Source organism: Salvelinus alpinus, chromosome 27 (assembly GCF_045679555.1).
Source record: "Salvelinus alpinus chromosome 27, SLU_Salpinus.1, whole genome shotgun sequence".
Lineage (NCBI taxonomy): Eukaryota > Metazoa > Chordata > Actinopteri > Salmoniformes > Salmonidae > Salvelinus > Salvelinus alpinus.
In genome coordinates, this window is record NC_092112.1 from 18,197,622 (window position 1) to 18,213,399 (window position 15,778).

The following is a 15,778-nucleotide window of genomic DNA, read 5'->3' on the forward strand; positions in this document are numbered from 1 at the left end:
TCTGCACGAGGAGCATTATTAGTCACTGAATGATTTTGTAGATTCATGACATGTGTGTGCAGTATCCAGTGACTGTATGCTATTAGGGATAGGTTTTTTCTCTCTTTCTGATTGAATGTTGTTTTTGTTAAGGAAATACAGTGTTATTGCCTTACCTCTTCAAAGCCGTCAAATGCAAAAATAATACTTGAGCCCAACGAGGTTTACAACCATAGAAATTTAATTATATTGCTGTTTAAAACATTGCGGTGTTGCTTTAAGAAATCAATGGTGCATTGTGGGATGCAAAATGGCTCAATCGTGTTGTCAGCAAAGTAGCCAACCAGTTATCTCTTACAGCCATACAGTTATATTTACAAATAAGTACAGTCGATAAAGTATTGCTAATAATTGTGTAGCGAATATCACTTTGATAAACAGCAACTTTTTATTGCATTCGCCTCTTTGTGTCGAGACAACAGCCACCATGGTAAGTACCTAGGTACCTAACGTCATCGGGCTAGCAAGCAACTTGCTTTGCATTTAGGAATGCTAATTAGCTAGCTAAATAACGCTACTGATGATCTGTGTTTAAAATCTGACGGGCTTATGATGGAGGTTTGGGCTCACAATGCAGATAGATTTACAAGACATTTCCCTTTACTTTGTCTTTGTTAGTCCAGCAAAGTAGACACAGTGAAAAGTGAGTCCAGTATAAGAAGTTTTGAAAGAAAAAGTACTACTACTGAGTCTGCCACAAGAGGAAACGACAGAAGAAGTACTGAGTCGGCCACAAGAGGAAACGACAGAAGAAGTACTGAGTCTGCCACAAGAGGAAATGACAGAAAGAGTACTGAGTCTGCCACAAGAGGAAATGACAGAAGGAGTACTGAGTCTGCCACAAGAGGAAATGACAGAAGGAGTACTGAGTCTGCCACAAGAGGAAATGACAGAAGGAGTACTGAGTCTGCCACAAGAGGAAATGACAGAAGGAGTACTGAGTCTGCCACAAGAGGAAATGACAGAAGGAGTACTGAGTCTGCCACAAGAGATGACAGAAGATCTACAAGCACAGGTCATTTAATGGTCTATTGTGATCACTTAACTGATATCACAAGTGTGCGTGCGTGCGCCTACCTTGGAGTCATGGTAAATAGTCACTGTTCTCTTGTATTTTTCTATTGAAGGGAAAGAAAAAAGGAAAACGAAACGGAGCCGCAGTAGATCATCTTCCTCATCCAGCTCATCATCCTCGTCATCCTCCTCATCCCGCTCTTCATCCCGCAGTAGGAGTAGTTCCAGCAGCAGTGGTGAGTGTGCCAGTACTTGTCCCGTAGTTGTAAAGAAGCACATGTACTCTGCTTTCGGAAAGTTTTCAGACCCGTTCACTTTTTCCACATTTTGTTACGTTACAGCCTTATTCTAAAATTTATTAAATTGTTTTTTTCTTTCATCAATCTACACACAGTGTCCCATAATGACAAAGCACAAACTGTTTTTATACATTTTTGCAAGTGAATTTAAAATATATCACATTTACTTAAGTATTCAGACCCTTTTCAGTACTTTGTTGAAGCGACTTGAAGCGATTACAGCCTTGCGTCTTCTTGGGTATGACGCTACAAGCTTGGCACACCTGTATTTGGGGAGTTTCTCCAATTCTTCTCTGCAGATCCTCTCAAGCTCTGTCAGGTTGGATGGGAAGCATCGCTGCAGAGCTATTTTCAGGTCTCTCTAGAGATGTTCGATCGGGTTCAAGTCCAGGCTCTGGCTGGGCCACTCAAGGACATTCAGAGACTTGTCCCAAAGCCACTCCTGCATTCTTTTGGCTGTATGCTTAGGATTGTTGTCCTGTTGGAAGGTGAATCTTTGGATCTCTGGACCAGGTTTTCATCAAGGATCTCTCTGTATTTTGCTCTGTTTATCTTTCCCTCTACAGTCACATGTGCTCCTAAATTGAAAAATGTAGCAGCACACAAAGAAATTCAGGAGCACAATGAAAAATATTTGAGGTATTAATGAAAATAATTGCCAGCAATTACAAAATACAGGGTTTAGGAGCACAAGCAAATAGATTTTTAAGATTGAGATGTAGGCTACGTTGTGCCTATATGAATCCTAGCTACTTTTGAAGCACATCTCCTGAAGAAGCTCTCCCTTGTCCTTTATTTCTGTGCTACCACGTTTGCATACTTTTGAGGCTGTGGGACAGTGAAGAAATCATTACAACAATTATTAACAGGGTGATTTTTTTATTTTTCATCTAGGGGCACTGGTGTTCCCAAATAAAAAAATTCAGGTAGAACAACAAAATATTTAGGAGCATATGCCTCCAAAATGGTAGCACTGTAGAGCCCTGTATATGTATAGCTAATAGTCAAAGCCTGAAGGACCGTGTTTCAGTTAGATTTTGCTTTCTCCTGTCTAGATTCCCACAGCAAATCCAGAAGGAATTCTAAGAAAAGGAAAAAGGAAAAACAACACAAGAAGGTATTTTTCTTCAAATATTCAGTTTTCAGTATTTATTTTGTTAAAGGTGTGGTTTGTGACTTACGTAAAGTGTCCTCTGTTTTAACTTTTTTTTATAGAAAGGGAAAAAGGAGAAGAAGCATAAACGAAAGAAGGACAAGAAAATGACACCAGAGGAGGAAAGCGCTGGACCTGGACCTATTCAGATCTCCAAGGTAGAATACATTTATGGGACTATTTATCCTTAACCAAGTTAGCTACATCCATACCAGTGGTTTGAAGCTTTATGAAAGCTGTCATTTTGAAATTAAATATCTATCTTTCAGTATTTAAAGGAGAGGAGGAGAAAAAGCAAGTACAGCATGATCACAGGAAAGAAGATCAAAATGAAATTGAAGAAGTCCAAGAAAGACAAACTGGTGTGTATGAGTGTGATGCATGAAGGTTTTTACTTACAATGATTATGAAAAGTGAAGGTTATTTTGCCTACCATAGTTGAAAGCACTGATTGTAAGTCTCTCTAAAATGTAAACGTATGCATACTACACATTGTTTCAACAGAGGGACAAGAATCGCGCCGAACTGCTCGAGTTCCTCAACTCCACGTTGTAATGCAAAGGCCGTCACCGTTGGTTATGTTCCAGAACCTTCCAATTTTTGTCCAGAACAGAACTCAGGGAAAGACGACCCTTTTGATTAAGCTCTGAACTAACATCCATTTACAGGGTTATTATTATCACTGCAAGAGATGTGGGACATGGCCTGTTATCTCAAAATGACAGAATGTGCCATGTCTCTCTTTTAGAAAAAGCGTGCTGTCACTCCTGTGGTTGTCGGCCCCTTTCTTCAGACCAGTGGAGACTGCTGAAGGGAGAACAGCTCATAATAATGGCTGGAACGGAGCCAATGGAATGGCATCAAACCATGTGTATTCGATGCCATTCCACCAATTCCGCTCCAGCCATTACCACAAGCCCGTCCTCCCCAATTAAGGTGCCACCAACCTCCTGTGCTTCACACTGTTTGTAACTGATGTCTGTGTGTTTGGTCTTTAGAATTGTAATTTTACTATAACATCAAAGGAGCCAGTCACTGACTTTTTTTCAGTATGTTTGCTGCACAAGGTGTTGCTAAGCAAGAAAGAACAGTGTTGCTGTGGTGGAGACTACAGATCAGCAAAGATCTGAGTGATGAACAGCATACCTGGGTTCAAATAGTATCGGTTTTCTTTTAAGTACTTCAGTTGATTAAGCTTGCCCGGCACAATGAAACAAAAGGAAAAGTGCCAACCCGTCCATCTTTCACGCCAGCAGGCTCAAGCGCTTAAAGTATTTGAAAGCAAATACTATTTAAACCCAGGTCTGATGAACAAAGAGATTTGGGTACATTTTATTGTAACGTAATCTGTCAAACAGAACACCAGTCCGGCATTGCATTGTGTTTGATGATCTATGTTTTTCTAGTTGTTTTAAGAAGGTTCAAAACAGTCCTGCAGCTAAACTCGGGTCCCCTGGAATGTTGTTATTGTTAGATATATTGATTATCAGAGAATAATGTATAGTATGTACAAATCTGAGACTGGAAACTGGATGTCATCACATGTAATACTATAAATCAATATTATTTTGGATGAGCTTTTTATATTTTGTGAAGCCCACTTGATGTGGCAAACTGCTACAGTCCACCCAATAAAACAGCTCTTCTTTCAACAGCAATAAACTGCTGCTGTTTATAGAGATTCTTTACAATAGTCATCTGAAATGTTACAGTACAATCAAGCATCCATTCCCATTGTGTATGAATTATTGCTGCAATTGTGTGCCTCTTATGAGACACAGTTTGTCCTGTATCCAGGCTTTGTCAATCTTATTGGACAAGGCAAATAGCCCAGGCTCCTCAACCTTGGTTGCTGAGCAATAAAACGGTGCCTTTGTGCTTACCACTTAGCTTTTCTCATGCTTACCCCTTAGCTTAGATGTGGATTTCTATGCTTTTCTACTGAGAAATTGCCATAAGAAAGTGATTTGAAATATTTGGCATTTGAAATATTTGCACAGAAATTGTATTTTGCCGATAAGTCAATAGCAATAAAGTAAGATCAACAACACAAAGAGATCAAGATGCACTGTATTCCAACTGTAAAGAGTTAGAACGAAGATTGATATAATCTACAATGTCATGGTAACCACTCCAATAGAGCAGTCAGTTTACTGTTGATTTTTCAAGTTATAAAAAGGTCACTAAAAAGTCATGATTAGCAGCACTTCCCTTTACAGTGCCAAAAAATGCTTGAGAAAAAAACAGAACTTGTTGATTGTTTCATGTGTAAGTCTCATTGGTTAACTACAATTTAAATACATGTAGCTCCGGAGTATTATGTTGTTATAAAGAAAAAAAGCACAGTAAAAGGAAGTGCATGCAACACAATTTTCTTAGAAACGATCTAATTTCCAATAAAGGTACAGCAAAGAATGTGTCTGAAAATCTCAAAACATTGTAAAATATCCTTAGCATAGCTCCCCATATTGAATTCATAAGTCAAAAGCTTTCAATAGTGGATGACCCCACACTGCCGAAGGAGAGGATGGGAGAAACATGTCTCCTATTTCTCCCCATTCTTGTTCAAAGCAGACTGGGCAGGTTCCAGGGTTTTATTATAGGCTACATCTCACTAGCGTCGCTCTATCCTCCACTGAAACACAACACTGTCCTGTGGATCCCCAGCTCAGACGGCCTTGGTAGTGTACAGCCCTTTATGTCTGAAGTTGGGCATGCTCCACACCCTCTGGGACCTGTCAGCCCTTTCCTCCAGCGCCTTCTCCACATCTTCTGACACCGTCTTCAGCTCGCACACACCCTCCCCTCCCCCTCCAGTCGAGGTCAGACCCAAGGTGCTGCCAAAGGGGTTGATCTTGACGCGTGACTTGAAGTTCATGAGAGACATGCTCATGGCCCGTTTGTTGTTCCACTGGCGCGAGAGCCGCTGCGCCTCCTGCTCCTCCCTCATGCGGTCCAAGGCCTCGAGGACGACTGTGCGGAAAAGGGCAGACACCTCCTGCACCTCCGGCTCGTTCTCAGTCACCACCTGGCGGAACCTGGATGTCAGAGAGAGAAGTCAAATCGGTCTCAGCTAGACCCATGTGTGACTGGTCGGGTGGCTGTGTTAGGTTAGGCCCCTGAGCTAAAGCCTAGGAATTAACTCAGAGAGCCAACACAGGTCTTCATGTTACTGGCCAGGGTTCAAACCCAGGTATCTTGCACACCACAAGACTGTTAGCCCACCAAGCTCAGGCCTAGGCATTCATACAAGAAGCCAACACAAGTCTTCAGGACTCATCACGTGAGTGTGGTTCCAAACCTCCCCCAATACATATGAATCAGGATAAATGGATGACTTATCTATAGATTTTAAAATAGTACAAAACCAGGAGACCTTAAGCCATCCGCTGTAATCGATAGCTTTGTTTCACTTTGCCTAGTTATAGGCACAGGAGAGAAACTATGTGGGCGTCTAGTTTTCTCATAGAGGGTTCAGAGTACATGCGTGGGAAGGAGATGAGCTCGTACTATTCCGCTCAGCAGCGTTTACCATCGCCACTGTACCACCACAACGTGCTATCACTAATGCACTTGAAAAACCTTTGATCCAAACAAGCCTATTATATCAGAAGAGCTTCTCTCTGCTTTTCCACCATGCTTTTGTGACAGCATCAGTGCTCTCGAGTCCCTTGCTCATCGGCTGGCCGCTAGCAGATGGCATATTTAATGGTGGCCCCTCTGTCTTCCCATAGAGATGGGATACTTAAAGATACTTACTCCTCTCAAGATTAGGCTGATAAGTTCTTAGGCCTTCAAATAGGTCAGCCCCCACCTGTACCCATGCTCCTGTTGATTTGGCCGATTGGCCTCCAGCTCTTTTTATATTCTCTCTGTCTCTCTCTGTCTCTCTCTGTCTCTCTCTGTCTCTCTCTCTCTGCCTCACATTACTGTCAAACAACCTTGGTCAGAGTAAGAGGGTAATCAATTATGAGGACAGCATTGAATCAATGGGGGTCGAAGGTCAGGGGTTGTATAGAGAACTTGACCAGAAGGCCAGTGTAGATTAGGGGGATAACACTCTCCGCTGGGTCGGAAGAAAGCAGATGTTTCTGGTTTTCAGAATACAGTATTATTCCCTGAAAAACGGATGTGGGGACTCTGCTCTGTCGTCTTTTTACGCCAGATACGTTAGGTTAGGGGGTTAAGTACAGAGTACAGAAGGTCAAAGGTTACTCACCTCAGTATGACAGCTCCGCAGTAGGATGGATGCACCTTGGAGCACAGGTCCTCCAGGCCCAGCTTCTCACCAGGTAACACGTCGTAGGTGTTGCGTGGCGTGTTGACCAGCCAGCTGTAGTCCACGCCAGTCTGGAGGCGCCGGTACTCGCTGTCCCTCTCACGCTGCATCCTTTCGGCCTCCTTCAGCTGCCAGTTGAGCTCCAGCATCAGGGTGTCCGTGACCACGTCAGACGGGTCCCGCCGCGGACTCCGGTAGTCCGGCTCGCTGCTCCAACTGAACCACGAGGCCATCGCCACCGACGCCTTGTCCCCCTCGTGCCCCGTGCTGCATGGGAGGAACCAGACGGGAGTGTGAGGAGAGGCCATGGTGTAAATCTGTAGTACAGTGCCTCTCTAGTACAGTGCATGCAATAAAATAAAAGTCTACTGTGTTTGCTAGGTTGTGGTATGGACTGTTTGTCTTATAGGGTTGGTTTTCCACAATGAGGTTTTCTCAATATTTCTTTGATGAAAAAGGTCATTGTAAATGGAAGGGAAGGGAATCCTACAAAGTACTCCTATTGATATTCTCCATATTGTATAAGAGAGGATCATTTGTAATCTTACGATTTCATTGGATGGATTGTGTGGATGTCTAGATAGTCTGTTAGCCTGGGTTGCCATCACATCAATGTAATCCATGAGAGGTACAGGTAACGTGCGTACCTCGCTAGCTAATATCTGTTTGTTGCCAACAGCTTGGAGGCTTTCTACACCTTTCTCCCCTGGACAGGCTATTATCACAGATCAAAAGAACATTCCCAAAGGAGAACAGCACAAAGAGAGAGGTGTTTCACAGCCACAACCCTTTTATTCAGGTGTCTGTCTGTACAAGCTAAAGCCTTTCATATCCAGTCCCTTCCTTCACATCCACTCTCATTGCGTCTTTGTCCTAAATGGCACCCTATTCCCTACATAGTGCACTACCCTATAGGCTCTGGTCAACAGTAGTGCTATATAGGGAATAGGGTACCATTTGGGATGCAGTCTTCTCTGCTTCATGACTCCCACTTCCTGTCAACCTCTTTCAGGGGTGTCCATTAAAACTGAAGGGGGCTGTTCTATGCATTTATAAAACTGAAAAAATACACAAGATATTGTTTGTTATACGCATAAATAATCGGAATAAACTAATTTGACCATCAGTGCCTCTGTGTTGACATGATTTTTTATTGTTTTTATTACCGAAAGTGGGATTTTGATTAAAAATATATATATATTTTGTACGTTTGTGTTGGTTTTTATTGTAAATGATGTAGATGAACAATGTATGTGTTTATAAACAGGGGCTTATTGAACAGATAGAGAGACAGCATGAGATTAGTCCCATCCCTGCTCTCTATATGATCAGATCAGTGCAGCTTTTTGGTAGGTAGCTTTTCGACTTAAATGGTACATATTGATTTATTTGGATCCCCATTAGCTTTTGCCAAAGCAGCAGCTATTCTTCCTGGGGTCCACAAAAAAACACAAAACATGACAAGTAACAAAACACTGATAGACTGATAGACAAGGACAGTAACACAAATTAAAATACAACGATATACAAACAATACAACAAATAAAACATTATAGTAAAAACAAGATTATGTCTGTCTATATGTGCGTGTTTTTGTGTATCCCCTTACAGCCCCTGACGTTCCATTAAATGCTGTTTAATCTTTTTTTAAAGATAATTTTGCTGTTTGCTTGAGTAATTAGTGATGAAAGGGAGTTCCATGCGATCATGGCTCTGTATAATACTGTGCGTTGCCACTGGAGTCAGACAGTTTCTCTGGACCCCGAATGTTATGTTTAGCTTTGCTTTGGCTAATGGATAAATGTTTATTGGTAGATCTATTCGGTCGTAATTTTCTCATGTTAAGCGTAACATTTCACAATCTATACAATGTGTCGCAATGTTGCCATTTTTAGACTGTTGGCAATAATATAATGACTTGTTCAATAGGCTAATTAAAGTTGGAAATTCAAACATTGCAGATTGTACCTGACCCTGCATGACATGAGCCGTCCTCGCGCTCTCTCCCAGCTTGGGTGGAAAGTTGTTTGTAAAACCAGTCTATTAATGCCAAATAATCAGTAGCAACCCATCATTCAGTGCAGAGCCCCACCTGTTTTAAGCCCCACATTATTTGGGGGGAGTTGCCTGTTTTGCATGTAATTTTGGAAGTAATAAGTGTCACATATCAATTTGCAAACAATGTAAACAAAAACATCATTATAATAATTGAGTTAATAAAGCAGCATGGTCTCTTTTTTGCTTTCTTGAGTAAGGCAGCACTAAAAGGCAGGTGTTTCAGCCTAGCTCAGTGCTTTCTGTGGTGTGGGGCAGCCAGCGGAAAATACGGAGCGTAGGGGTTGGTAATGATTTCTGCCACGCTCAAAACAACTGTTAACTGAAATCTGACTTCAGTGAGTTCAATACAACGGGGAACTCGGGAAAAAAACGAAATCCGACTGGGAAAATAAGTTTTCAACGGTCATCATACTCGGAAATGTAAGTCGGGAACTCAAGCCTCTTTCTAGAGCGTTCTAGATCACTGATGTCATCATGATTCGACCTTGTTTTTTTCCAAGTTCCCAGTTGTCTTGAAAGCACCATAAATCAAGAGAATGCCAGACTGATGACAAAGTTTGATGGCAAAATTTGCACATGAAGGACCGCCGCGCCTTCTTCCTGTTCAAGAGAGCACAGCACAATAAGATGAGTCCAAAAATGTCTTGTATGCCGCTGCATAAATGATGTAATATGCCAGGGAGATATGCATACTGTAGCTAAGAAAGTAATACTAAGTGTATGTTGTGTAGTAAGCTGTTTATAGCCCATGTGCCTCACCCTAATAATTTGGTCTATTTACCCCTCTTAATTTCGTCTACTGTTCTGACTTGGTGGTGCACATGTAGCCTATAATCTGATTCAGAGAAATGTAATCATCGAATATTGTAAGAGCTTTCATTGTCTGCTTATATGCCCCCTTTATTTTTCCTACGGTTCTGACTTGGTGTACACGAAGAACACTGTAAGAATGGCCAATGTTCTGAATTCTGTCCTGTACATTTCAAAAGCACTGAACAAATAGTTATATTGATTACATGATTTACATCCGTCCTAGCTCACTCATTAATGTCTTAATCGAAATTACAGATTGCCTCTTATCCACTTGTCATCCCCTTATGCCATAGTTTGTACATCTCAATTGTCAGTAGAAACCACATTTGTTTAAACAAGTCAACCATATCAGCTGTTTTTTTTAATGGCAGTAAATGAAACTGTTTCGCTGCCAGACAAGGCCCTGCTGTTAGCCAGGTGTAGTGGTGGTAAGGTGTTCGGCCTGCTGTTGGGACTCTGCTATTGGGACAACTTGATTTATGTAGTCCCTAACAGATTGTGGGCAAAGTTTGTCACCGTTATAGTGCAATTTATGTATTGTTTAGTGTTGTGTTGTGTTGTGGCTTTGCTGGCATGCATCCCCCACCCCAAAAATGGTTTGCCGACCAAGATTTAATGCTAAAATTGCCACTGCAAATATTAGTCAGTCCACCCTCAAAACACTAGTTCACGAGGGATTGTTTCATTATGCAGTGTACTATATATAGCTATATACCATATTTAGTTGCTATTTAGCTGCTATTTATAAACTTTTAATACAAATTACATATCAAATAGCATAACAATTAGGAAGAAACAGTAGTCGGCTTAAGGATAAATTCAGCCACTACTCAGCGGGTTTTGTCTTGCTATATTCAAGATAAATTAAATCAAATTAAATCCAACCAACAAATTTTGGGCTGTTCAGTATCCAGACAATCTGTCCCCAGAGCATCCTATACAGTTAATCTCTTTCTGTAACGTGTTGAGGCTGGCAATTAAGGAGAATGAGAGGCTCAATTAGGCTTAAGATGTTGCAGAACTGCTGTATTTGAAGCACCACTCACTTATGTTTCCCTGATGTTGCTACGGCAATCAAGCTGTTTTTACCATCCCTGTAACTGTCGTTTCTGCAGATAGATCGTTTTCTAAACTGAACCTCATAAAGAACTACCTAAGAACCATTAATCTTTCGGTCTGATATGGCTTTTGAACACCTGAGTAAGCTCCACTCATTGGACTGGCGCCGTCGTAGCCTTAACCACAGCATACAGTACTGTCAAAAGTATTTATTACATTTAAAAAAAAGAAAATAGACATTGATGACCGGCGCATATGGGCCCCAAGAGCTTGAACATGATACGTGACCATCCAATGTTATATCTAGGAGTTTTGCTCCCTTAACTTGCTCAATGGTCACACCCTTTATACACATCTCCAGCTAAGGTTTAGGTTTTAGAAAATATTTTGAACCAAATACAATGCTTTAAGTTTGATGTATTTAAGACCAGTTTATTATTAATCACCTATTATGATACTGACTGCAACTCCTTATTTAGAATTTCATTGAGCTCATATGTATATGATTATAATGATAATAATGTTATAATGAGTATTCATAAACGCTTAATGGAGTATTTCTATCCTGCCATCAGTGCCAATCCCAACCACTTTCCATATTGATCAAGTGTAATTGTAAGGTTAACTCATGAATATGCAAGTATTTCCTAAGCCTTGTTTATACCTGACCTTAACATGCATCCTTCGTTCTGGTCTTGACCTGATCTTGTGTTTACACTTTTAAGATCTGATCACAATCAGATCACAATGTTTCTTTTGATCATCTACACTTGTCTAAAAATGTTGGCACAATCAGAATGTGGACAAGATCAAGACAAAGGCTGCATCTCAGAACCAGGTATAAACAGGGCTCCTGCATTGACTCCTGTTTCCTGGAATGTGTCCCACTCGCTTCTGTCCTCCTGCCCAGAATAGCCCTGCTTATATCTGGTGCTAACATGTGACCTTCGTCCTGAATTTGCCCGTTTACACAGATTTGAAATGTAGACTTCATCAAAATCAGTTCACAATTAATATTTTAATTGTCTATACCTGTCTGAAAATGTGGGCACAATCAGAATGTGGATATGATCCAGAAACAAGCTGCATGTTAGCACCAGGTATAAACGGTGCTAATGTTGTACTAATTTGCTCAAACACACTACTCCTATGGATCAAACTGAACACATTGGATAACATGGAATAGAAGGGTGATTTTTCATGGAACTTTCCAGAAGTAGATAGGCTTCCCTGTTATTTAATTTTTATGTAATTGTAGGTAGGTGTGATTAGATTTCAGGTTAAAGACGTTCTCATCTAGTGTATAGTGAGTCTTTCTTAGACAATAAATATATATATGCATGTTACTGATTTGGATAAATTATATATTTTAAAACTATATTGTCCACTTTTAACACCCTGACTATCAGAAACCTCACTTGGCACATATTGTAGTCCATACTAATACTGCACATCTCCCCTTAAACTAAAACAAAACATTGTATGAATAAACTCTGCTTACCTGAACTCTCGTCAGTCTTGGAAGCTATAGCAGGAGTGAATTCACAAGGGAGTGAATATATGATGTATATTATGACCAAAAGATAGATGAAGAGAGAGATGTTGTTGGAAGATGTGTTGCTGTCGGTTGCACGGACTCTGATAGTTCTCGTCGTCTTGTTGCTTGTGAAGTCTTTGAGCACACACACTCTCACTTAGTCTTATACAGTAAACCCCACCCCTTTCACACACAGTCCCCTCCTACCTGGAGCCATAGCCTGTGGTTAATTCCACACACACACACACACACACACACACACACACACACACACACACACACACACACACACACACACACACACACACACACACACACACACACACACACACACACACACACACACACACACACACACACACACACACACACACACACACACACACACACACACACACACACACACACACACACACTCCCCTCCTCTCCGGAGGCATGGCCTGTCATTGCTTGTTTCCAGAGATTGGGGGCAATGTCTCAGAGGGCAACGGCAGATCACAGCCCCAGATGAAGTGCCTTGTGAAGCCTCTTACGGACTCCCTGTTGCCATAGCGATGCTCCTAAGCCTATTTGGCCACAATAAGCTTTATCAGCTGAGAGGGGGGCAGAGAGAGATGGGGATGGAGATGGAGGGAGGGAGATTAAAGGAGGGGGTAGGAGAGAGAGAGTAAGATGATGAGAGAGATAGTGTATGTGGGCTAAACATGACAAGACAGCTTACTGATGGTCGCCTTTTAATAGCTTTTTAAAGGTCAGTCCAATATCAATTATTTTGTCCCATACCTAATGAGCTCAGTCGGCACAGTTTGTTCCTGCATGATCATCAAAGCAACGGTTTGTTCATATGCTGTATGTGTTCAGTATGTTACAAATACAGAAGGAAATGAGCTTCAGTATTATATGTATGTGCATTCGTGTGCATGTGTGAGAGCGTTTACATTGAAGTCTGTGTGTGGGTGTTTTTTTTGTTTGCTTGTTCGCTTGCTTGCACTGTAGGGTTAGTGTGTAGGAGTGTGGTTGTCCATGGAATAAACACTTGTGAGAATAAACACCTGCAAGCTCTTCTCCAGAGCATACTAAAAGAGAGATTCTTCCTGTCTCTCTCCCTGTAGGCCCTGGTCAAAAGTAGTTCACTACATAGGGAACAGGGTGCCACTTGGGATGCAGACAGCATCTCTCCATCTTTCCCCTTCCCGTGAGTGACGATTCCCAAATCTAGGTCGTGTTGACATGGCCGTAAGGCCGTCTCTCTGCCTTGGCGAGAACTGCCGAGACTCAGCCTGGAGCTGACAGATTGGCAGGTGAGATCATGAAGATCAGGTAGCCATGTGACCAAGTGACTCACTCTCAGGTCCATGGTGGTGACGGAGTCGTCCCACAGTTTCTAGATTTTGGGTGCTATATGTAGGAGGATGACGGAGGGATGATGTGGTGTTTACTCCAGAGATAGCCTGTTATAGATTAAAGACAAACTTTACTCTGGGGTTTAGCCCAATCCCCAAGTACACGTCACTAGCTTCCTGACCCACCCATCCTTTAAATAGAAAGGATGTGTCTGGAAAAATTTAAAATACAGTACACTGGGATTTGTATTAGACTTCTTTAAAATCAATTTAGAGTTTATTCATCTGAACAGTGAAGAGTCATTTCATAACAGTGATTTTGAACAGTACTTTGAAACTTTCACTGATCAAATGACAACATTGTCTGCAGACAAATCAGCTTCTGTGAGTTAAACCAGTCCATATATCAATCAAGGTTGGTTAACTTAAAATATTCATATCACTCTTTGATGCAGAGCAAGAGAACAGTGTATCTTATTAGTTTATCTCATAGGGGCAGGGTGGGAAATTAAATGCAGGTAGATTTAGGCATTGGCGGGTAAAAATGTATTTTTCACCAGCCACATTGGCGGGTGGTCACACAGAGCATATGGGAACTTTTTTTCAAACCAAAGCCCAAATGTAGGCCTAAAATGTTTTAAAGAATTTATGATTTGTATTTCTTGCAACTTTCTTAAGAAGTTACGCCATGGGAATAATGGGTTAGCTGAGAACATCACAAAAACGCAGCTTCAGTGGGGAAGAAGTCCATGTGTTGTATTTCTGAATGGCCAGATAGCTAACAACAATGACAAGAAACTGCAACGTTGGCAATCATAAGTGGCTAGTTTCAGCTAGTTTCATCTTGTTCTTGATACCATCTCTTATTTTGAGGTGTTTTGACTGATTTCATGTCAATGCTAATATGGCAAAAATTCACTAGCTAGATAACCAACAACTGTAACGATGTATTTGAGAGACAACAAGTGCTCATTGTGCACATTTATTTATGTTTTCAAAAAAACATTAGCTACGAAATATTGATTTACACGTTGTCAACAATCTAAGCCAACCCACTCTGTTTTGCCCCATAGCTGCGCATGCGTCAGTTTCGTTGCTAACCCATAACAGTCTCATGTAGTTCTTAGCAAGAAGTCTGCGCTATTCACAGCTCCACCACTAGAGAGAGCTCTTTCATAACGTTCTGTAAATTCATATTCAACAGGAGTGCTCTGTCGTCGGTCACCTATCATCCACAAAACAAGCAAGTTTGAATCAACGTGCTGTTGAAGTTAACACCTAAGCATTGTTTTGTTTGTTATTTATTTAAGTATTTTATTTATTTATGACTTATGGTAGAAACTAATTTGCAGTTTTTTTTTCTAGTAAGGGCACACAATAAAAGAAGTAGCAAAAAAAAGACGTGTTACCCTTTTTTAAAGTTAGCCTTTTAAAATGTTGTCTTAATGAATCAAAATTGATTTTACATTCCTATGTGGGGAATTTCACGCTGTCCCTAAAATGTTGAGTCAGAAGGTACGTTATCAGGAAGTAACCCAGTGAGCAAAATTGGTTGAAAGACGTCTTTTCCACGTATTTTCAACGTCTTTTGAAACAAAAATTGTGCTCATAGGGAAGGAGGGAATGATCAGCTCATTCCCAAGACTGCAATCTGCACACCAAACCTAGTAAGCAAATACATTTTCCTTGAACGTGGTATTTCCACGTATTCAACAGGCACACAAAAGCAACCATCTAAGTTATGAATCTTATGAAAACTGAACAGCTCATTGTTTACAGTTAACTGCCATTGAACGTACAGTACCAGTCAAAAGTTTGGACACACCTACTCATTCAAAGGTTTTTCCTTATTTTTACTACTTTCTACATTGTAGAATAATAGTGAAGACAACACAACTATGTAATAACACATATGGAATCATGTAGTAACCAAAAAAGTGTTAAACAAATCAAAATATGTTTTATATTTGAGGTTCTTCAAAGCAGCCACCAATTGCCTTGATGACAGCTTTGCATGCTCTTGGCATTCTCTCAACCAGCATAATGAGGTAGTCACCTGGAATGCACGACTGCGTGGCCAAACACGACTCCAACACCATCATTAAGTTTGCTGACGACACAACAGTGGTAGGCCTGATCACCGACAACGATGAGACAGCCTATAGGGAGGAGGTCAGAGACCTG

The 15,778-nt window shown here is 41.1% G+C and overlaps 2 protein-coding genes across 3 annotated transcripts; one reads left to right on the forward strand and one right to left on the reverse strand.

Moving 5' to 3' along the window:
• The first annotated feature begins 247 nt into the window (after nt 1–247).
• On the forward strand, nt 248–4,387 carry LOC139556081 (pre-mRNA-splicing factor 38B). Its single transcript, XM_071369605.1, has 7 exons — nt 248–469; nt 658–1,054; nt 1,167–1,289; nt 2,408–2,469; nt 2,568–2,663; nt 2,775–2,867; nt 3,010–4,387. The coding sequence occupies exons 1-7, from the start codon at nt 467–469 to the stop codon at nt 3,058–3,060; spliced, it is 825 nt and encodes a 274-aa protein (XP_071225706.1). The 5' UTR covers nt 248–466; the 3' UTR covers nt 3,061–4,387.
• A 646-nt stretch (nt 4,388–5,033) lies between these two features.
• Nucleotides 5,034–12,333, reverse strand: rd3 (retinal degeneration 3, GUCY2D regulator). 2 transcript variants are annotated; one of them, XM_071369607.1, is made up of 3 exons: nt 12,216–12,333; nt 6,725–7,051; nt 5,034–5,543 (listed from the first exon to the last, which is right to left on the reverse strand). In XM_071369607.1, exons 2-3 carry the CDS (start codon nt 7,015–7,017, stop codon nt 5,174–5,176), a joined length of 663 nt encoding a protein of 220 aa, XP_071225708.1. In that variant the 5' UTR covers nt 7,018–7,051; nt 12,216–12,333; the 3' UTR covers nt 5,034–5,173. The 2 variants fall into 2 exon arrangements, with proteins under 2 accessions (XP_071225708.1, XP_071225707.1); XM_071369606.1 differs by lacking the exon at nt 12,216–12,333 and having other exon boundaries at nt 6,725–7,240.
• Between the last annotated feature and the right edge of the window lie 3,445 nt (nt 12,334–15,778).

What these genes read in the sequence shown, in the direction of transcription:
- LOC139556081 (XM_071369605.1), top strand. An exon ending in CAGAAGATCTACAAGCACAG is followed by an intron (nt 1,055 to 1,166) that starts GTCATTTAATGG and finishes TTTCTATTGAAG; the next exon opens with GGAAAGAAAAAAGGAAAACG. An exon ending in GAGTAGTTCCAGCAGCAGTG is followed by an intron (nt 1,290 to 2,407) that starts GTGAGTGTGCCA and finishes TCTCCTGTCTAG; the next exon opens with ATTCCCACAGCAAATCCAGA.
- rd3 (XM_071369606.1), bottom strand. Translation starts at nt 7,092, where the DNA reads ATGGCCTCTCCTCACACTCCCGTCTGGTTCCTCCCATGCAGCACGGGG. An exon ending in TGCGGAGCTGTCATACTGAG is followed by an intron (nt 5,544 to 6,724) that starts GTGAGTAACCTT and finishes TCTGACATCCAG; the next exon opens with GTTCCGCCAGGTGGTGACTG.